The sequence below is a fragment of the Cutaneotrichosporon oleaginosum genome (genome assembly GCF_008065305.1).
Source record: "Cutaneotrichosporon oleaginosum strain ATCC 20508 chromosome Unknown ATCC20508_contig02, whole genome shotgun sequence".
NCBI classification, from domain to species: domain Eukaryota; kingdom Fungi; phylum Basidiomycota; class Tremellomycetes; order Trichosporonales; family Trichosporonaceae; genus Cutaneotrichosporon; species Cutaneotrichosporon oleaginosum.
The window spans coordinates 1873703-1894890 of NW_027072171.1; the positions used below are offsets into that span (position 1 = coordinate 1873703).

Here is a 21188-nt window from a genome sequence, read left to right on the forward strand (position 1 = left end):
CAGCAAAAACTTGTCCCGCATGAGGTAATCGATCGTATGGACAGCTAGTTGTGATATATATCTTCTTGTTCTACTGGGAGGCGTCGTGCGATGAATACGTTATAGATGATCGATGCTGCTCACATATGGCTGGGTGGGTGGTGCGAGTGAACAGACTCAAGAGCATGGAAGTCGGCCAATCGCAACTTTTTGATCCCGCTAGCTGCGCAAGGCTGGGACGGCTTCGGCGACCTCCAGTCTGCTCACGGTGACGAGGACATTCTGCTCGCGCCGCCGCGAGCTCCTATGCACCCCTCTGCGCCCTTCCTGCACACCTCCTCACCCCGGCGCAACACAACATGGTCATGCAGGTGGTGATCGCATATCACGATCTGGTACATAAACCCCTGGGGTGGCCTCTACATCCGTCCGTCCGCAACGCAGCAAAAAGCTATCGATACGCTTAGAAGCGGAGCTTGGAGAAGAACCAGCGGTTGTTGCCCTTGGCGTAGCGCTCCTCAAAGGCCTTCTTGATGGCCTTCTTCGAGTCCTCACGCTGGGTCGGCTCCTTGAACGTGTCCGAGGTGACGGCACCCTTGAGGTTCTCGAGCTCGAGCACGTAGCGGGTGGGGAGGAGGTGGGCGTAGTTGACGACCTTGATGAAGGGCTTGACCTTGGAGCGCTTGGCAACCTTCTTCTTGCCCATGGACTTGGTCACCTTGAGCGGGTAGCTGGGGTTAGTACTGCGTTGACAGCCGAGCGAGCGCTAGCACGAGAATCGGGTTCTGCTCTCGCTCGCGCGCACTACTCACCGCTCAATGCCGGCAACGATGGCGTGGGGGTAGGGGCGCTCCTTGGTGCCCTCGTCGCGCTGCTGGATGACAACGACCTTCTTGCCGGCCTGGCGGCCCGAGAGGACAACGGCAACCTTGCCGGGCTTGTAGACTGGGGTTAGAATCTGCTCGTGGGTTTGGCGCAGAAGGGCGCCGGCGGATGAGGAAGGAAGAGCAAGCATGGAGGGACAGATGGAGGACGAATGAAGACTGGACGTCGATGCAGTCGTGTACGAAAATGCGTTGCAGCACGCCCCAGAAAGCGTAGCGGGCATATTCTGTCGACGCGGACGTGCTGTGAGTGCACAGTGGTCGATGAGTCGGTGGAACGAAGGGCAGGACCAAGTGTCGACGGGGGGAGGGGGAAATCTTCGTCGTGACCATCGCGGCCGGGTACTGGGATGTCGATTCGTTCGTCCAGTCCAGCCATCCACTGTCCCAAATCGCTCCAGATCCTCTTCATCGCGCCGGCTCCGTTCGCGGATGCTCACCCTTGACCACTGCGGGTTAGCAAAGCATTTCGAGACGAAACCAGACACCGAAGACACCAAGACACGAGGCGCACCGACACACGCGCTTCACTCCGCACTGCCTCGCTGCTCGTCTCAGCACGCCTCGCCGCACCCCCACGGTATGCAGCGAGCGCACTCCCTCTCCTTCCCTCTCGTCGTCGTCACACGAACGCCCACAATTCCTCCCTCCAGCGCCTCCCGCGCCTCCCAGCGTCGCCATTCGAACGCCGAGAGATATGCGTCGGCGCGCGCATGTCGCGGTGTGTGTCTCGGTGTCGTCGGTGTCGTCGGCGTGTCGGGCAGCACTCACTTTTTGAGACTGTGAAGCGTTAGTTGAACGATGAGCGACCGTCACCAATTCTCAAACCTCACCTCGGCCCGCCACAGCTGCAATAAGGTCGGGAAAATGCGGCGATATCAGTTTGGCCAAAGTTTCGTCCCGCGGTTTTAGGCATGTAGCACTAGTAAAATAGGCGCCATGAATTGGCCGTCGCCTTATTTCCACGTGGATAATGAGACCAACACACTCTCGGCATGTCCTGATTGACGTCATATTGCGTGGCGAACGGATCCGGCTGTGCCGTTGAGCGGGGTGGGGAACACGGGGTGGGGTCACATTCCACACACCTCCATACGCACACACTCATCCCAGCTCGGGCCGCCTTCCTCGGGCCTTGAAGGGGAACATTGCTCTACCACGACGCGACACCCCCACTCTCCACACACCCACCTTGAGACTTGAGCGCATTCTCCCCTCTTCCGCTCTCCGCATCATCTCGCATCTCATCCTCATCATCCGCATCTCTTTCGCATCAACCATGTCCGCTCGCTGAGCCATGTCCGTCACTCCCGCGCGCGCTCGCGCCCTCTCCGGCGCCGGGTCAGACCCACGCCGCAACTCTGACGCGACCGCCACCTCGAGTCCCGCGTCGTCCCAGGTCGTCGGCGCTTCGCGTGCAGACCAAATCATCTACCGCTTCTACCTCAAGACAGTGGCCATTCTCGTCGATGGACGCGTGACGCACCTCAGCGCTCAGCGTGGGGAACGCAAGAAAGACCGCTGGGTAGGTCGCTCGAGGAGCAGTCCAGGGCGGGCGCCAATGCGGGCCGTCAGACACCTTCTCTTCCTCGCGAGGTCTCGTGACACTTGCCTCGCTCCATCGCGCTGACGCAAGTTCAATCTCACTATCGCAGACACCGAGGTACACAAGGCGGATCTGCGCATCTATCGCGCAGTCTCGTCGTACACGCCATTACCTGACCCGCCAGCGGGTACGTCACGCTCCACTGTCCCGCCACTCCTTATCGCGTTCATCCTCGACACGAACGACATACCAGCCGGCCAGACGCTGCTATGGAACCGCGATGGCGCGCGCATCGCTCTTGACCCTTCCCTCGTCAAGCAGGGTGGAGGGCCAGGCACTCGCCGCCCCGGCATTGTCCTCGAGAGATGGACGCTCCGTGTATCGTACGTGTACACCGATAATGTCGTTGACAGCAGGGACCAGGAAGTTGCCGACCCCGCCGCATCCGAGATGGCCCCGCCCACCGCATACCGTCTCGGCATCATCCACTTCCGAGCGCTTTACGCGTTCATTCGCCTGCTCCCTGCATATCGCCTATTCCGCCGACTGCGGCGCCTGAACAGCGGCCTCCGCCTGGGCATCAAGCTGTGGGGTCCAGAGGGGTATCCCAACGGTCTTGAAGGTCTGAACGAGGCATGGAACGTGATGGAGAGAGATCTTGTCGGAATTGATGTCCCACTCGAATACATGATTCCAGGTCATGAGCCGGAGGCTACCGCAACATCCATGTGCGAGCGGTACGACTTCCCCGCGCTGGACCTGTTTGGCAGCACCTACGAACTAGGCGTCGAGTACCGGCCCAACGCTGACTTTGATGTCGAGGACATGGAGAGCGTGCTCTCGGAGCGCTTTGTCGATATGGAAGAAGACTGGTTTACGCCGACAGTTGCGCGCCACCGTCTGGAGGCTGAGGCGCGCGCCGCCGGAGTCCCGCCTTCCTCCCCATCCCCGTCCAGACCATCACCTGTCCAAGCATCGCCGTCTCCAGCTCGTTTCCCCATACCCGGCAGCTCGCTGCGTTACGAGGCCGGCAGCTATCGCGCCTCGACGGGCGCGACGCCTAAGGAACCAAGCTCGCTCGGCGCAGCCAAGTGGGGGGCACTGGGTGACAACCTGCCCTTCGCTTCCGGTGCGCAGGGTGCGCAAAGTGACACGCCACCTTCACCCAGTGCCGCCACTGGTAATGCCGCTATCACAGGACCCATTCCTTACCGCCGCCTTTCGGGTCACTCCTTCCAGCCTTTCCACTCCTACTCTGCCTCCCCTTCCGCTTCAATCTTGCGCAACCTCACGGGCGCGTCAGCGGGCACGAGTGGCACGCCAGCTGCGCCCGGCACCCCTGGCACACCCACAACGCCCGCAAGTGGGCGTGCAATACCCGGGTTACCATCATCAGCTGGTCGGCAAAGCTCATTCCTCTCCCAATCTGGCCGCTCATACAGTCATGCTCAGATGGCGCATCTGCACGGCGGCGCATCAGCTTCTCCTCCTATCGGCCCTGTAGGAGGTTCACCCCCACCATTCGTCCCCACGTCTCTCAGCTTCGCCAAGCAAGCGCTCCCGAGGCAAACCTCATACGGGATGCACTCAACATCGTCGCCATTCGTGCCTTCCTCGGTCGAGCGCGACTCGCCATTAACGGCGCCAGCTTTGCCAAAGCGCTATTCCTCGTCGTTGTCGCACCACCGCCGCAGCATAGGCAGCAGTCCACAGGAAACACACGGCTTACCGTCCAGTGTGGCGTTGGCGAGAAGGCCCAGCACTCGCGAGTCAGGGCTACGCCATAGTCTCGATGAAGCAGCCCCCGATAGCGACGATGTGCATGCCTTCCTGCGCGCGCTCGACTCTTGGACGCCCCCACCGTCGCTCGCGCCGCGGGTCTCGTCGACTAGTATGGCTCAGTCGCAGCCGGCCAACCCGGCGGTGGCAACGACGGGGGCAACACCAAGCTCTGGGGGACGGTCACCGGCTATGGGCAGCGGGAGTGGTAGCGGCGTGTCGGGGGCAAGGGTGCCACTGACCCGTGCCCATGTGGACGACATGCTCAAGCGCATGGCTGGCAGCTTCGGTCCGACTGCGACCGGATCGCCCAGCGCGGAACCTTCGCGACCTCCGTCCTCACAGCCGACGCCTTCTTCCAGACGTGACTCGAGTGGTTCAGCAGAGGACCAGGCATACCAAGCTGCTGGTGTTCGACCTCTTCCCATCGGCAGCGGCGGGGGGCTAACTGCTCAACTACCAGTCACAGGCTCGCCACGCGTAACGAGTCTCCGAAACGAAGCTACAGGCTCGCCAGGACAAGTTCCCCGTGGCTCCGTCCCGCGCGCCTCAGGCTCATTACCTAGAGCGCCCGCATTGGCCTCGACGCCCGAAGAGCCGCCCTGCGTTGGCGCAGCGCGCAGCCTCCCTGCTGGAACGGCCAAGACGCCCAGCCTCCCCAAGATCGGGGGCACGACGCCCGGCTCACCCTTCCCCTCGCGACAGACGCCGAGCAATGGTGCGGGTCTACTTTCGCCTCAGACCACCGGCGGCACTACCCGGCGCGGGCCCGTTCTAGTGCGCGGCGGCTTCGGTGCGCCGAGCGCCTCCAGCAAGGCGAGTACATCGAGCTCGTCGCCCTCACACTCTCCGGTCAGGGAGTACCGGTACCGCTCAGGTCTGACCGCTGAACGAGAGCGCTCCGAGCGAGAGCGCGACGGCGGCTTCTCGGGTGTTGGCTTACCAACCGGGTACGGCGTCGGGGGCCTCAGTGGTCTTCCACCCGGGCCCTTCAGCTCGTTCTCGAATGCGGGATCGCGCGGAGCCAGCAGCACGCGCCGCACCGCTCCGAGTAGTCTGAGTGCCGACCACGACATGCCACGCATACGGGGCCGTGTGGCGAGCGAGGGCAGCGCGTCGCCCATACGTGAGCGTTCTGGGTCACGGGCTCGCAGCATGTCGCCACACTCGCCTGTGATCGAGGGGCTAATGGCGCGGTTGGCATCGGCTCCCGGGCACAACATGGCATCAAGTCCTAGCGAGAGATAGGTAGTCCAGCGGGGAATTGTCTAGGTTTTTGAACGCTGTAGACCCAGAACAGTGAGTATATAGACTTTGGTAGAGATTGGCCGAAGCTGGTACCAACGGAACGACTCGCAGACATGTACATGACTTGAATATGGTTACAACATGCATAATGTACGCACTCGATCTAGTCGCTGTCATCGCTATCCTCCCCACTGGTGTCGTCACCGTCATCCACAATGCCACTGGCGAGACGACGCATGCCAACCCCTCCCTCGACACCCGCGAATCCGGCCATGCTGGCATTAAGAGCGGCATCTGTCTCTCTGGCAAACTCGTCCAGGGCGGCAGCGGCCGCATCTGTTGCGGCCGTCTCACCCTCGTCACCGAAGAGGTCATCGGCCTTATCGCCAAACAGGTCGGCGTCGTTATCGCCAAGCTCGGCCTGGAGCATGGCGGCCATGTCGTCGTCGGGCTCTTCAAGCATCTCCTCATCGCCATCGCCCGCGCCGCCCTGTGCGTCTTCGGGTGCCTCTTCCCCAAACAGCGCCATCTCGAGGTCGACTTCAACGTCATCCACAGGTGGCAGGGGAGTATTGACAGCTGCTGTGCCCGTGTCGCTCTCGCCGTCGTCCGCCTCGCCGAACAGGTCGTCGTCGTCGTCGTACTCCTCGGCCGCGGGCGTTGCGCCAAGCAATCCCGGTGTGGCAGCCGGCGTCGCGTTCGAGTCCATCTCGCCCTCGTCGAAGAGCCCGCCATCGTCTGCAGGCTCGTGCTCCTCGGGCGCGGCCGGCACCGCGGCCTCGGCGGCGGCGCGCGCGTCCGACTGCTCCTTCTCGATCGCGTCGAGCAGCACCTGCCGCGCAGCGACCTTGGTGCTGATGTCGTCCTGCAGACCCTTGATGGTCTCCTCGAAGCGCTTGGTAATGATCGGGTTGCCGCCGGTGAAGCCCGCTCTCTTCTTCTCGGTGAGCGTCTCGAGCTGCTTGATCTCGCCCGTGTACTGCTTGATTTTGGCTTTGCGCTCCGATGTCTCGTCGTCGTCGTCTTCGGCGACACCATCGTCCTCGTCCTCCTCGTCCGACAGGCCGTCGTCGGATCCTTCCTCCGAGCTCCGCTCCATCGTCTCCATGAGCGCAGCTTGGAGGTCTTCGTCCATATCGTCGTCCTCTTCTTCCCCCTCCTCAAAGTCGCCTTCCTCGCCTTCCTCGTCGTACCAGTCCCCGCCGGTAGCCACAGACCCGGGGTCCTCGTAGCCGTCGCCCCACTCGGACGCCTCGCCCTGCCGCCAGCCAGCATAGGGGTCTTCAGCAGACCACTCAACGTAGTACGAATCAGGTACGTCTGGGTCGGGGAGGACGTCAATGAGGTCTGATATTAGCAACTAGGCGGAGGAAGGCTGAGCGCAATGACCTACCGATTTGAGGGTTGTCATCCGCGTCCTCGTCTTTCTTCAGCAACTCCTCCACTTGCTCCTCGACAACCTCGATCGTGCGGCGCGACAGACGCTTCCGGAAGCGACGCTTGCGGACATGGCGCATGGGCGGCGTGATGCCGTGCGGCCAAATGTAGTCGTCGACATTCAATGCCGACGCAGTGATGCTGCTTTCATCGCGCACAGGATTCTCGACGACGAGCATCTGCGAGATATCGGCGACCTTGAACAGGTGTCTGCTGTCGTGCGTCTTCTGCGCCTCGATAATATTGGGCAAGTCGACGAGCTTGGCCGCATACGTCGTCCCGTTAATCTTGAACGCGGCGCGGCGCGTATCTGGTGTCAGCTGGGCAGCGGCGCACCTCACCGAGGAACTTGAACTCGACGCCCTCGAGCCCCTTGCCCTTGCCGCGGACCATGTCGCGCAGTCCCGGCTCGCCGCCGACGCCGTCCGCAACCTTCTGCGGCACGCGGAGGATGAACTGCTCCTCGAAGGCGAGCGGCTCGTCGGGGTTCTCGTCGAGCTCGCGGTCGTATTCGCCGAGGAACGAGTTGAGGCGTCCCGAGCCGCTGCCGCTCTCGCCGCCCGTCTTGAGGCTGATCTTGAGCTTGGCGGGCACGGCGGCGGCGCGCTGGCTGATGCGCGAGCTCGTGCGCGCGCCGCCCGCGCTCGCACCCGCACCCGCACCCCGGCCTCTGCCCCGCCCGCGGCCCGGGCCTCTCCCTCTACCCCGCCCTCTCCCGCGTCCCCGCCCTCGCCCGCGTGGGCGGAACTCATCGCCATCCGCTTCAGGTGAGTTGAGGCTGAGTTCTGCCCCGTCCATGTTGGAGTGATGATGTGTGAATGGCGAAGAGTGAGATAGGTGTCAACATGCCGGTGGCCAAGTATTTGATCCCGCCGCCGTGACCGCTCAAAGTGGGGCAGGGAAGGTGAATGTGGCAGCGCGGGTCGACGCACATGTTATAGGGCGACGCACAACTATGCATAGGGACACATCGACAAGGCTCCAGGACATGTAAGAACAGACACAATGGGGACGGAGAAGTAGAAGCAACGCTAATACCCGTACGAAGCATACGAGTAGCGCGGCATCCAGGCCTCCGTGAGAGACCAGCTTGCCTCGCCCATGAGCTGGTGTCAGCACGTCTACGAGGGCTCGCTCACGTTCCAGGCGCGGTAGAATAGGACGAGTGCAAGGAGGTTCATGAGTGCTGAAATAAAGGCGCCGTTGAGGATGCGGTTGGACGCCTAGCGTCAGCTGCGATGATGTGGCGTGCTGCTCACGCTGCATAGTGGCTGCGAAGCGACGAAGAGGACGACTTGGCCGCCCGCGAGCGCGCACGCGCTTCCAAATAGCCACACTGTCGTCAACTCCCAGTTCCATTGGTCCAGCCTTCACATGCTGGTTCGCGCTCGCGCATCCGGTACTCGGCGATGTAGAACATGGCGGCGTATGTCGCGACCAGCGCGCTGCTATCAGCGGCTGTGTTCGTTATCAGAATCCACTCACAAGGCGGGCCACACGAAAGTGAGGGTAAACAGAGCTATGCTCCGTACCTCGGGGACAAAGGCGAACGCGCTTGTCCACCCGTATCCCGTGGCGAGGGCGAGATAGAGAGTGACACCGAAGATGGCGGATGCCCCCACGCTCTGCACGACGAGGTACACCGTCTTCAGTTCGCTGCTGTCAGCTGCCAACCGGCTTAGACATACTCGTACGACCCCCACAACACCATGGTGTTGCAGAGGACCAGCCAGACGAGCGTGGCGACGACGGCGAGGTGCACGGCGGAGAGGACGAGAAGGGCCCCCGAGCCTGCGGTTAGCGCCACTATCTCCGTGCGCACCTTGCAGCAGCATTGATGACTGGGTGACAGCCTGGAGGGCGGAGTGGAGGGCGAAAGACTCCCGTCAGCCCGGATGGCGTAAGACCTACGCCAAGGACGAGGCTGAGCTCGAGGGCGCCGACGCCGAGCTTGTTCTGGAACGAGCGCCAGATCAGGGCGGCGGGCACGACCATGGAGAAGAGGGACATGACGACGAGGACTGGGTCAGCTGAACGGCGCGCGACGCACCTATGTCGCCGACGCTGCCGCGCTGCCCGACCCGCGGAACGACGCAGCCGGCGCCGAGCCCCGTGCCAGCGTCTCTGCGGGCGGCGCGCGCGTACGGGTGGCTTGCGGGAGTCGCGCTCGTCTGGCATTAGGCATGAGGCGCAGCCACTGCGCATCTAGCCACGCACGATGTTGTAGGGGGAGAAGAAGTCGGAGGTCGAAGGAAAGAGTGTGGTGAGGGCGCCTGCGTCCCAGGCCGCCCGGAAGAGGATGTTGCACGCCGGCAACGGCGCGTGTGCGCCTGGCGTCAGCGGAGCGGGAGCGGCGCGTACAGATCCACGCGAACGAGCCGTAGGGCTCGGGCATGGTGAGTGAAGTTACAAAGAGCGTGAGTTAGGCCTTGTCAGTAGATGTCGACAGCATGAGTGGGTTGGTGGCGCACGCACGGGCCGTGCGGCTTGACGAGGCGACTGTCCCGCAGGCCACGGCCGGAAAGCGAGACGGGGGTGAGTGAGACAGAGCCACGAGGGGACATTAGCTGGAATGTGCAGCGACAAGACGCGCTTTCGTCGGCCATGGCGACAGTTGGGAGTGTGGCGCGTGGCGTGCGAGCTTGGGACCGCACGGAACAGAACTTCTGAGAGCCGGTTGTCACTGCCGCGTACCGTGAGCTCGGCATCTCCACAGGCACTCGGCGCGCTCCGGCTGCTGACTGCGGAATGTATCCGCGCGTCGCGTGATGTCGTGCATGCTGCATGCAGCCACATAAGAATGATGTGATACGATGCGGATGTCGCATTGGCCGCTCTGCGAGTTGGAAGCTTGCAACGGAATCCACCACGACTCAGACCACCGCCTGACAGGAGATCAGGAGGACGATGGTCCAGCGGATTCGTCGCCGCCCCATCTCCACCTCGCGCCGCCCCGCGGGTCCAGTTTGCGCCATACTACCGTTCACCAAGTCAACTCAAGAGTTCCTGCAATGTATCTCGCCCAATCGTTGGCGCCCGCGATGCCACAGACTCTCACATGCTGCTCCCTCCGCTCGCTGACGCCTTCCATGCTTCCGGCCCAGGGCAGACCGAGGGCGGACCGAGGGAGGCACCCCGGAAGGTACAGTGCGGCTTGGCAGGTGGTCTGGTATGTTTTGAGGTGCTCGTGCTCTGGGCTGTTTGGTAAGCATGGTGCTTGGCACTACTACTGCACCCACTTCCGAGGTGGCGCTGGGCCACCAGAATCCACTCCACTCCGAGTTATGCGCATCCATATCAACGCGCCAGAGTTGCAACGAGTTGCCATCAGCACATCGCGGAAGTTACTCGCTGGCAGACGCACACTAAATGTAGAGGCACCGCATCGCTTCACTCCCCGTCATGAAGACGACCGTCACCCCAATGTGACGGGAAGGACTTTGGTCGTAGAGGCACTGCCCTGCACAGCTTCCAGCCGGACCACGTCACAACATGCGAGCAAGCTCGCGGCAAGCAACCGAACAGCACCACCACCATGGCACCAGCGTCAATCAATACACAGCAGAAATATGCAACATAGTAGCGCACACCTAAAAAGAGTGCATGCCGCTCCGTCACGGACGGAGCACCTAGCCAAAGACCTAGGAAGAAGAGGGAAAGGGTTCGTGACAATGATGGGGTAGAGTCGTATGGTCGGGGCCGGTGCGCAGCGATCACCAGTATCGAGCGCGGGCCAGACCTCTAGAGGTTCCGGCCTCGTCGCAGGACCAGCCAGCGTTTAGTGAGCGGGGCGACGCTTCTGGTGGGCGCGGCGAGCGGCGACGACGGTCTCGGTCGAGTTGCCAGCCGACTCGGTGGCGGTGGCGTTGCCCGAGGGAGCAGCGGGGGCGGCGGTCGCGTTGACCGAGTCGACGATCCACTTTTGGTTGTCGTTGTACTCGATGCACTTCCAGAGCTGGATGGTGGCACCCTCCTGTGATGGTTAGCCAAAGTTTGTCTCAAGAGATGGAATTGTCCACCACGTAAAAACTCACGACACCCTTGCCCTCGTGAAGGTCAAGGCAGTAGTCGGCGAAAGTCCACTGAACCTGGAAGATCGAGTTGTTCGAGGGGGAGACGAAGTCAAACGACTGGTGGTCGTTGCAGACAGCGCAGTCCCAGGTCTGGGCGAGGGTGCCGTCGATCTCGACACCGTCACGGACGTCCATGCACGACTTGCCGTTCTTGATCTTGCCGTTCACGTCCGAGTACTTCCAGACGGCAGCCTCGGACTCGCACTTGCCGAGAACGAGGTTGGCACCGTTGTCGGCACCGCTCGAGACGACACAGAGGTCGGGGAAGGCGGCGGGCGAGATGGTGTAGGCGGCCCACTTCTGCGGAGAGTGTTAGGATCGGCCATCTTGCGATGATTGAGAGTTTACTTACAGCCGAGACGAGGGGGAGGAGAGCAGCAAGGGCGTACGAGGCAATCATTGTTGATTTGAGTTATGGAAGGTAGTAGTAGGTAAGGAGGTTGAGAGATGGACAGATACAGACGTTGCTGAGAGAGCGTGTCAGAAGAAAAGAGTGTCAAGGACAGCGAGGTGGCGAGTTGGAGAGTGTCGAATACGACGATGAAGAGAGTTGGGGAGAGAGGGAGCGAGCGGGGGGAGGTGCGTGGTCCGTGTGCTAAAGAGTGAATGAGAGAGATGAAGAGAAAGCAAGAAAAGGGGTGGGTGGTTTGCAAGAGTCTTGTTGGGGTCCACTAAGCTGAGTGACCTTCCTTCGCTCTCCTGGCCGCCGCGTCGCTCCGCGCTCCGCGCTCCACCCCACCACCAACACCCCCGTCCTCTGATCCCTTTGCGCCCCTCTGCGCCCCTCTGCGCCCTCTGCGCCCCTGCGCCCTCGGCTTGGTCTTACCCTTGGGTTGCTGATCCCCTTGGCGTGGACTCTGAACCTCCTTTGGCCTCCCTTCCGGTCCTTCCGGCACTCCATCAAGAGGTTCGAGCGCGTCTACGTTTCTTCCTTCCCTTGCCTCTTCCGGCGCGGCATGGCTGGCTCGGCAGGGCTTTCAGGGAGGGCCCCTTCAAATGCGGGTCAACCCCCGGGAGCAGAGGATGAGCATTCAGGGTTCTGTCACGACTGACCGCCTGCGGGAAATATAGCTTACTCGCAATTCCTGGGCTACGCGTAGTGTTCAGGGTGTTGGCAACAAGGCACACGGGCAGAGCAAGAGCTGGCGGATGAGAGAGGGTCAAAACGGGGGTGCCTAGTCAAAGACAGTGATGCTGTTCTAAATCATCGTGTCCAGCATGAGGCATGAGGCCATCGATGCTTGCTAGCTGCTAGCTGATCAGCTGAATGGGATCCATGGACCGTGGCGAGGCCTTCGGAGGGGCTGGGCAGGACTTGGATGCACCCTCTTTCGTTCCATCCCCCTGTCCTTGTGGATGCAAGCTGTGGTGGATGTACTGTAATTTGGGCAATGGGCGATCACTGGTGGCGGCCGCTCGGCGCATGGCAGCAGCTTGGCTCGATGATTCGCATGCGACATGATAGAATGCCATGCAGCTGCACACAGCTATTGTAAGCAGTGTGGGCATATGGCAATACGCGCAGTATACGGGCAGTGCGGTGGAGAGCTCTAGCGCTCTACGGTAGACCCGGCGGAGATTGTTACCTCGCAGTTTCGACGTGGATGGGACGCCGAGCGTAGGGAGCGAGGGAGGGATCGTCGCGTGGGATGAGATTGTCGCGTGCATCGCGTGGATCATGAATCAGTACGATCAGTGCACCTCGCCCCGATCTGCAGCATCCACGGCCTCTGCACGACATCCACCACCGTCACAGCCCCTCGGGCCTTGGGGGAGATTGTCGGATCCCACAACATCAATGCAGGCTTCCCGCCACGCATAATCCTTCCACAACACAGCGTTCGCGGAACTGCAGCGCACATCTGTTGTGGGCCCGGTGAGGCATGCACAAGCGCCCGCCCCGATGGCGGCTTGCCTGCCGCTTGCGACGCGCTCCGGGCTAGGGACCGGCCCGGTTTAATGAACGGGGGAATGCACCGGCGCCGCTGATGCTTGCGCGGCGAAAGGCACGCCGCGCCGCACGCCAAGCCGGTCCGCTTGGCGCCGGCCTAACCCCACGGTGCTAGCAATTCCTCATCCTCATGTCTGCAAAACATTTCGGCCCGGAAGCGCGCCGCGCCGCGCCGCCGCGTCAGCCTGGTATCCTCGCACACCCTCGATTTATCATTCCCTCTAGCTTCTGGCCGCTGGCCGCAACCTCTGGCCATGCTCGCCGGCAGATTCCATAGACGACTGCAGCAGGCACCCCAGACTCGATGCCTCGCATCGCAAGGTTCCGTTGCCTGCTCCTGAGGCGCTCATGTCGGCCGGCGAATGGCGGGCCATGGCCAGGCCTGGACAGCCGCGAGGACATGTTGCCATGACTAGTTCAAGGGAGGAGATCTGACTGCCGCGGCAGATGCAGTCCACCCCCAATTCGCGTGGCGTCATCATCAATGGTGTTTAGACTTGTAGCTCAGCTCGGAGCTCGTGCGCCGCACCGAGCCACGCGCGCCACGCCGATCGCACGCCGGCCGCCACGCTGCCACCACGTAAGCTCAACGTTGCGCCGCCCACAATTGAGGAGGTCGAGTATTGTGATCAGAGCGGGGTTAAGACACCTCCCTCTCGGCATCATCGAGCAAGGGCTCCTTTGCCCCTCCACTGTGGGCCGGCCTTGGGGCATCGAAGAACATCTAGTGGAAGATCACGTGCCGGCCGGACATTACGCTTCTACGTTTCGAGCAGGGCCGTTGCTGATGCGGTACAGTCTGGACTGCTTAGCAAGAGGACTTTTCATGCAGAGTGCCCCCCTTCGTCGACCGGCTGCAGCTGCCAGCGGTCCTTCTCCCTCAGAGAACCGGCCTCGTACAACCTGCCTGTTACCGAGATGATATCTTGATAGCGTGCCATTGCGGCCAGTTCCAATTACCAGCGAGCTAAGCTGGGCATTGCTGAGATTCCTGTCACATCTTGCCCGCAGTCTCGGACGGAGCCGCCTGTGTGGAGCACCGCGATCCGCATCCTGGGTGGGTAGCATGCCGCAGCATCATCGGTATGTCTGTCTGTCGGCCTGATCGCCTGATCGCCTGATCGCCTGATCGCGCATCGGGCGTGAGCTGAACTCCAGTTTCCGCCCAACAAACACCCAATAAACATCTCACCCACCACACCTTGATAGGATATGATGCATGCTGGTTGGTGATTACAACAAGGCGCTACGCCATCTCGACAGGTCTCACGATGTCTCCGAGTTCGACTAATAAACAAATAGCGCATCTCAGGCCGGTGCGCAGTGCCGCCACATTATGTTAAGGCGCGCGGGCGAGGAATGCCACTCGCACTCCCGGAACCGCTCACTTGCGCTGGCGCTTGGCACGCTCCTTGGCCGCGCGGCGCTCGGCCTCGAGGCGCTCTTCTTCCATGTCCTCGCGGCGCGCAATCTTGGCCGCCCTCTTCTCCTCCGAGTCAATGTCGCTCAGGCCCGCCTCCATGTCCGACCCGTCCGACTCGTCATCGTACCGCCGCTGCGGCCGGCCGCGGCTGAACATGCCCTGGATGAGAGCCGAGACGGCCGCTCGCGAGGCTGGCGCATCGCCATCAAAGTTCGGCCCGGCGATCGCGTGGCGCTTACGCGGTGCTGTTGATGAGTCCGAATCACTGCCTGACAATGACGGCGAGCGACGACGAATCTTGCCTGCCGCACGCGGCGGCGACCTGCGATCTCGGGCGCGGTTCCGTTCCAGATCCTTGCTATCCCTTGGTGGGCCAGCGCTGGACGGTTTAGAGCTCGTCGCTGATGCGACACCAGACGTGACGCCTTTGCGCGCCCGTATGTCGCGCTGTATCTCGTCGACAGTGCGTCTGTCGCGTGAGTCGCGGTCAGGGCAGAGCTTGCGCAACCCAGAAACGTCCAGCGACTTCTTCATGCCAGCAATGCCCTTTCCGGCGGACGCCTTTGCAGCCATCACGGGTGTCGTCGACTTCTTGAGGGCAGACGGGGCGGGTCGCGGTGGCGGTGCGCGGCGGGGCGACACCGAACGACTTGATGTCCCCTCAGCCATATCGACAAGTGACTGAACGCTGAACATCGAGTCCGCCTTGGACTGACGGGCGAGTTTCATTGCCGCCTTCTCCTTCCGGCTCAGCAATGAAGCTTCCCCCTTCTTCGGTGCGATACCCTCCTTCTTCACGCCGTTGGACTGCTTCGGCCCCGCGCCGCTAGATGAAGGCTTCTTTGCTGTCCCATTGCTCTTCGCACCACCTGTTGATGGCTTCCGCAGAGGTGGCTGCTTGTCAGTACGTCATGGGAGCTGATGAGGCAACGGAGACACCTCGCACCCCGCAACATTCCCACGCACCCTCGCTGATAGCCCTGGCACAGCATCGTCGGCGAATGGATCAAACTCGATGTTCGCAGCGCTCGTGGGTTTGACCTGAGCCTGGTTGGCCTCCTTGAGCGCCTTCAACCGCGCCTCCTTAGTGGCCTGCTCGATCAACTTGCGCCGCTAAACAGTGTCAGCAACGATGTCGCGGCAAAGCTATGAATCCACAGCGGCGCACCTCTGCCTCGGCCCTCTCAGCCTCCTTCTCGCGCCGTTGCTTAGCTTCGAGCTCCCGCTTGAGCTGCTCCTCCTTCTCGCGCTGCATCGCCTGAGCCCGCGCCTTTATGCGCTGGTACTCGGACATGACGGGCGGACGGAGGGGGGAGAGGGTTGAGTGGAGTTGTTGGTTGTATTGGAGTGTGGGGAGCTGAGGTCGACAAACTCGGTCCATTTATGCCTTCCTTGGACCGCCCTCGCCTCTGGTGGCAAAGTCGACGACTGATAGGCTCCCCAATTGACGTAACTGAGTCCACTCCAAGGCGCCTATTTGACGCCGACAGGGGCTTGTTGTCGTTGAATTATCATTTAGGTTTCAAAATATATGCTATAGCAATCCTCAATAGACAGCTAGAACCACACAGTGTGTAGCGGAATCAAATCGAAGTGGCGCTCGCGTGTCGACTGCCCTCGCTGTCGTCAGTGTTGAGGTTGGCTGAACGGCTTACAGCTTCCATATCAGTCCACAACCTCCCCTCATCCAGACCATCGTCACACCAGCGCTCGCCACAACTCTTCGCAGCGACCACAAGCCGAACAAAGAGCGACTGCCTCTCCATATTTGCCCGCTCTACCCCTCTTCATTTGATCCAGCCCTTGACAGGGCCGAACCTAACGATGAACCGCAACGCGCTTTCTAGTCTTCTCGGCGGGGGTCACGCTCGCGGCGTGGAGGAAATCGTTCTGCCAGACAAGTGGGTCTCATTATGCGTTTGAGGCATTGCTAACAATCTCAGTGGCGAGACTGTCCACATCTCCTCTTTGGCTCTCCTGAAGGTGAGCTGAGATATATTTCTCCAGCTGACAACAGATGCTCAAGCACGGCCGGGCAGGCGTTCCCATGGAGGTCATGGGCCTGATGCTTGGCGAGTTTGTGGACGAGTACACTGTGCGTGATCTCCTCTGACTACGCCTAACGTAAGATTTCCTGCGTCGACGTCTTCGCAATGCCGCAGTCCGGAACAACGGTGACTGTCGAGTCCGTCGACCACGTCTTCCAGACGAAGATGTTGGAAATGCTCAAGCAGACTGGCCGGTGAGCACAACCGCCTTTTTACGTCTAACTGTAGCCCCGAAATGGTCGTTGGATGGTACCACTCCCACCCCGGCTTCGGATGCTGGCTATCATCCGTCGATGTCAACACGCAGCAGTCCTTCGAGCAGCTGCACCCTCGCGCCGTGGCTGTCGTCATTGACCCGATCCAGTCCGTCCGCGGCAAGGTCGTCATTGATGCATTCCGGAGCATCAACCCCAAGGCCCTCATGGCCGGGCAGGAGAGCCGACAGACGACGTCCAACATCGGCCACCTCAACAAGCCGTCCATCCAGGCGCTTATACATGGTCTGAACCGTCACTACTACTCGCTTGCCATCGAGTACCGCAAAACCGAGGCGGAGCAGGGCATGTTGCTCAACCTCCACAAGCGCGGATGGACTGAGGGGCTCAAGCTGGACAACTTTGAGACGCAGGAGGAGAACAACGAGAAGTCGGCGCAGCTCATGCTCAAGCTCGCTCAGACGTACACCAAGAGTGTGCAGGAGGAGGCGACGCTTACGCCTGAGCAGCTCAAGACACGCCACGTCGGAAAGCTCGACCCGAAGCGCCACCTTGAGGAGGCAGTCGAGAAGAATCTCGGCGACCAGGTCACCCAGAGCTTGGCAATGGGCGTGCTTGCTGAGCTTTAGAGTGGTAGAGAGAGGATTAGCATTGAACGTCAGAGTGGCCTATGCATTGTATAACATCGTCCTCGGGTGCCGCATGGTGATGTGAGAGGTCAACAGGTCAGACGACAGGATGTGCATACGACATCATGGTACAACAATGAAAACTCTATACAAGAAGAAGGATTAGGAGCTGCCACAATGCGAGAGCGACGCGCCGCAGAACTGAGCAATGAAGAGGTAGATAAGAAGCTGATGTAAGCCTGGGAGCATGTCAAGAGGGAGAGTAAACCCACCACGCAGACAAAAGCGGTGAGAGCCGTGATGCGCGTATTCTTCCACCACTGCTGACGGCGCACCGAACGCGCCCCGCGCCGGAAAGCATACGCCTGCCCGGCTAGCGTGTCCGTCTTGTCAACGAGGAGGTCAAGCCGCTCGCCGCGCTGCAGGATCGAGTCAATGTTCTGCACCATAATGTCCTTGCTGTCGTCAGCTACTTCCCAAACAACATTCAGCTGAACACGCACACGTTGCTGAGATCGCTCTGCGCCTGCTTGAGAGGATCGGCTGGCGGGTTCTCTGTGTACTGGTGCATGAGTCGGGCCAGCTCGCTCTCAAAGTCATCCAGTCCATGGTCACCCGCTGCCGAGATTGCGTCGGGCGAGTACTCGGCCGTGAACTGGCATTAGAGCTACCTCCGATATCTGGAGCTCACGCGACGCTCCACCTCAGCCAGGAAGCCGAAGGGCATGCGGCGTCCGACACTGTCGTCCGCCATAACAAGGTAGATGACCCCGTCCGATGAGACATAATGAATCAGCCGGTCCTGCCACACGTCTGCTGTCAGTTATTGCGTGGCAACCGGCGCACAGGTCAGCTTTGAGTTGTTGGGCGGGATCTTGGAGAGGATAGTAATCTTGGCCGCTGCGGTCAGCTTCTCGCCAGGGAGGAGCGCGCACCTGGCTTGAGCACGCTGTCGCCGGTGGCGTGCTCAGCTAGAATTGTGGTTCCGCGCGAGACGAGGGCGTGGAGAAGGGACATGACGGCGAGGTGGAGTGGGGAGGAAACGTAAGATGTTGTTGAGACCTCTCCGGTGGTGGTGGCGGGCCGAGGTCAGTGCGAGCGGTGACGCACACGGGAGGGATATCTGATCCCGCTGGTAGTTGTCGGTCTGGAAAAACAAGTAGTCGGTCAAAGGGCGCCTTCAATTGCCTCCACCTTCATCAACCCCAACAAGGCACACTCGCGCGACTGCCTTCGCACTTCGCATCCTCGCATCTGCATCACCCCCTCCCGCAAACGTCCTCGAGCCTTCGACACCACTCCTTAACGGCCATTCTTCTTGCTACTACTCGCCCTCAATCCAGTCCGCACCATAGCCCTCCCGCCTTCCACCGACTACTCACAGCTCTCGCCCCTCCCACTCCTCTCACACTCGCCGCCCCGGTACCTCCCCTCGTGAAGCCCCTGTCGCTCGCTCTCCCTTGCCCCTATCTCACCTCCTCAGTTAGCTGCGACATCACCGCCACCTTCCGAGTTGCCGCCGCAGCGGAGCTCGCCCGAGGAGGCATTTCAGCCCTCGCCTACACAGCGGGAGCTCACAGACATGGATACGCCAAATACCCGGGCGAGGCGCAAGCGAGAACTGCGGGAGAACGACGAGAGGGGGAGTGGTGTGGGGTGGCAACTCGACGATCGGCTACGAAAGGAGCTGCTCATGCAGGCTGCTGCGGACGGTGAGTCGGCTGATCCGAGGCAGGCCTCGCCGAACATGTGCGATGCACATCCTGCGGAGTGAACGCTCACACTAGATCCATTGCCGTTGCCTGCGCCAACGCAGCGGCCCCTACCCATCGGCTCCTCATCGCTCACCGGAGACAAGCCTGCTTTAAAACGCCCCCGCCGCTTACTCCGCGGAACGAGATCAGAATCATCGCCTGCACCCACGGAAAGGACAAAACTTGACGAGTTGCTCGACAAGATCATGGACCAGTCATCGCAGTCTACCCCTGTCCTTCCCACCCCTTTATCTCGCGCAAGCACGTCGTTCTCCAACACGGGGAGCGCAAGTCGCTCTCAAACCCTCAACGATGCACGCTCGGCACGGCCACGTATGCTCACCGACCGCACCAACGGCCGCCCTGTGACATCGACAACTTCGCTCCCTGCTGTGAAGAGCGAGCCTCAGCCGCCCTTGAGAGCAACCAAGTCCGCTCCTCGCTCTGTAGTGCAGCTGGCGTCCACACGGCCAGTGAGATCAAGCCCTCGACGAGGTGTCCCCATCCATGCTCCGGGCCCGGAGACCGGCAGCTCACTGGCATTGAGAGGACTCGTACCAGGACCACCCACTGCTCGTGCAGTGCACGTGTCGACGACCCCGATGCGCCAGTCGTCAAGATCTGCGCCTCCACCCCGCGCTGCAATGGCTACTCGCTCAACACCCCAGCGCTGTACGGCCTTCAGCACACGGGAGCCCCTCCCTGCCCAACCGAGCTCTGATGGTGACACGTCCATCGACTCTTTAGACATAGCATTCGAGTGTGGGGGGGAGGACATCGAACGTCTTTTCCAGGTCATGGACACCGGGCGATAAGCGACTTGGTGGAGTATCCTTCCGAGGTTGTGCATCCCTCCGAGGATCGGCAGGATATTGATCATCAAATCGTGCGGGGATGGTCAAGCAGGGTGATGACCGTGAAGGAGAAGTGGAGGTTTAACCGACGTCATGACGCCAAGTGGAGGCCGTGTGTATTCATCATACTTGTGACCACGACCATGAGACATGTCTGGCTGTTGTCTTGTATCATGCATGCTTTGGATCACGACTTCGTTAGCTCTGACAAACGTGCATGTTCTGGATGCTGGTGTTGTGTGCGCAGTCGTAATGAAGTGGAGCTTCGATTTCTAAAGTTTTCGAGACGTTGCTTTATAAGCTGGCGTCGTGGAAGTGGAGGTAAAGTGGAGGTAGATGTGGAGGTCACGATGATGTGAGCGCGAGCAATATAAACCCAATCGAAGTTCCCCGTTCTTTCCTCCCAGCTGTACCTGCTCTGTCACTCCCCAAGTTCATCAACAAAAAGTGAGCCCCGACTCCCGTCCCCTTGCCGGGATGGGCCTCGTCGCGATCGTGGCATCAGAGTGCTTACACCAGTGCCCGGCGAAGCCCCTCCCTGCAACCCCCCAAACACCAATCCCCCGTTCGCGCCCTTCAAAAGCGAGGCGGCTGACTACACCTCCTACATCCCCAAGCAGCCCGAGCAGATCGGTGCGCTTGCGTCGACTAAGCGCTTCCCGCAGAACAAGAATGTGCCTAAGCTCTTTGAGCCCATTACCATCCGCGGCGTCGAGTGGCCGCACAGGATGTGGGTCGCGCCCATGTGCATGTGTGAGTACCATGGTCCTGGACTGGCCAGCTGGTCAAGTCCACCATCTTGATTGCGGATTGCGGTAGACTGTCGGTGCGCCGGTAGTCGGTAATAGGATAAGGCCCTTAGACCGGGTAAACTGGCCCGGCCCCGGCCCCGACCGCGCCGCAGCGCCGTGGAGCGACGATCGCAGTTTCGGAGACGTCATGGGCTGACGCGCAGACTCGAGCGACTATGGCAAGGCGACCGACTTCCACTTTGTGCATCATGGGTCGATGGCCCTGCGTGGCTGGTGCAACCTCATGGTGGAGGCAACCGCCGTTGTACCTGAGGGCCGCATCTCGCCAGAGGACATGGGCATCTGGTCCGACGAGCACATCGCGCCCCTGAAGCGCGTTGTGGACTTTGTGCACGCCAACGGCGGCAAGATCGGTATCCAGCTCGCACATGCTGGCCGCAAGGCGAGCACCCTCAGCCCATGGGTGCAGCGCAAGGCGCAGGACGAGGGCTGGACGGGCGGTGAGGTCGCGACGGACGAGGCGAACGGCTGGGCCAAGGACGTGAAGGGCGCATCGGCGATCAGCTTCAACCCGGCCACGAACCCGCACCCGGCCGAGGCGAGCCTCGAGTATCTC

The 21188-nt window shown here is 61.2% G+C and overlaps 9 protein-coding genes across 9 annotated transcripts; 3 read left to right on the forward strand and 6 right to left on the reverse strand.

Moving 5' to 3' along the window:
- Positions 1 to 442: 442 nt before the first annotated feature.
- Positions 443 to 994, reverse strand: COLE_02430 (60S ribosomal protein eL27; the record flags this gene model as incomplete). Its single annotated transcript, XM_018422268.2, has 2 exons — positions 443 to 710; positions 792 to 994. The coding sequence occupies 2 exons, from the start codon at positions 992 to 994 to the stop codon at positions 443 to 445; spliced, it is 471 nt and encodes a 156-aa protein (XP_018281380.2).
- A 1166-nt stretch (positions 995 to 2160) lies between these two features.
- COLE_02431 (uncharacterized protein) lies at positions 2161 to 5436 on the forward strand (the record flags this gene model as incomplete). The annotated part of the gene is made up of 3 exons (XM_018422269.2): positions 2161 to 2388; positions 2500 to 2792; positions 2826 to 5436. The coding sequence occupies 3 exons, from the start codon at positions 2161 to 2163 to the stop codon at positions 5434 to 5436; spliced, it is 3132 nt and encodes a 1043-aa protein (XP_018281381.1).
- Positions 5437 to 5599: 163 nt separating this feature from the next.
- Positions 5600 to 7671, reverse strand: COLE_02432 (uncharacterized protein; the record flags this gene model as incomplete). Its single annotated transcript, XM_018426230.2, has 3 exons — positions 5600 to 6783; positions 6830 to 7183; positions 7215 to 7671. 3 exons carry the CDS (start codon positions 7669 to 7671, stop codon positions 5600 to 5602), a joined length of 1995 nt encoding a protein of 664 aa, XP_018281382.1.
- A 233-nt stretch (positions 7672 to 7904) lies between these two features.
- COLE_02433 (uncharacterized protein) lies at positions 7905 to 9268 on the reverse strand (the record flags this gene model as incomplete). The annotated part of the gene is made up of 9 exons (XM_065626211.1): positions 7905 to 7979; positions 8013 to 8096; positions 8133 to 8209; positions 8248 to 8318; positions 8359 to 8664; positions 8696 to 8888; positions 8924 to 9044; positions 9091 to 9203; positions 9235 to 9268. 9 exons carry the CDS (start codon positions 9266 to 9268, stop codon positions 7905 to 7907), a joined length of 1074 nt encoding a protein of 357 aa, XP_065482480.1.
- Positions 9269 to 10651: 1383 nt separating this feature from the next.
- Positions 10652 to 11346, reverse strand: COLE_02434 (uncharacterized protein; the record flags this gene model as incomplete). Its single annotated transcript, XM_018422270.2, has 3 exons — positions 10652 to 10846; positions 10908 to 11246; positions 11299 to 11346. 3 exons carry the CDS (start codon positions 11344 to 11346, stop codon positions 10652 to 10654), a joined length of 582 nt encoding a protein of 193 aa, XP_018281384.1.
- A 2935-nt stretch (positions 11347 to 14281) lies between these two features.
- On the reverse strand, positions 14282 to 15614 carry COLE_02435 (uncharacterized protein; the record flags this gene model as incomplete). The annotated part of the gene is made up of 3 exons (XM_018425932.2): positions 14282 to 15214; positions 15287 to 15433; positions 15489 to 15614. The coding sequence occupies 3 exons, from the start codon at positions 15612 to 15614 to the stop codon at positions 14282 to 14284; spliced, it is 1206 nt and encodes a 401-aa protein (XP_018281385.1).
- A 530-nt stretch (positions 15615 to 16144) lies between these two features.
- Positions 16145 to 17212, forward strand: COLE_02436 (uncharacterized protein; the record flags this gene model as incomplete). The annotated part of the gene is made up of 5 exons (XM_018421192.2): positions 16145 to 16221; positions 16264 to 16303; positions 16338 to 16415; positions 16450 to 16562; positions 16597 to 17212. The coding sequence occupies 5 exons, from the start codon at positions 16145 to 16147 to the stop codon at positions 17210 to 17212; spliced, it is 924 nt and encodes a 307-aa protein (XP_018281386.1).
- Positions 17213 to 17374: 162 nt separating this feature from the next.
- On the reverse strand, positions 17375 to 18229 carry COLE_02437 (uncharacterized protein; the record flags this gene model as incomplete). The annotated part of the gene is made up of 6 exons (XM_018421193.2): positions 17375 to 17440; positions 17485 to 17671; positions 17716 to 17867; positions 17904 to 18025; positions 18059 to 18112; positions 18148 to 18229. The coding sequence occupies 6 exons, from the start codon at positions 18227 to 18229 to the stop codon at positions 17375 to 17377; spliced, it is 663 nt and encodes a 220-aa protein (XP_018281387.1).
- A 565-nt stretch (positions 18230 to 18794) lies between these two features.
- On the forward strand, positions 18795 to 19781 carry COLE_02438 (uncharacterized protein; the record flags this gene model as incomplete). The annotated part of the gene is made up of 2 exons (XM_018422271.2): positions 18795 to 18924; positions 19000 to 19781. 2 exons carry the CDS (start codon positions 18795 to 18797, stop codon positions 19779 to 19781), a joined length of 912 nt encoding a protein of 303 aa, XP_018281388.1.
- Between the last annotated feature and the right edge of the window lie 1407 nt (positions 19782 to 21188).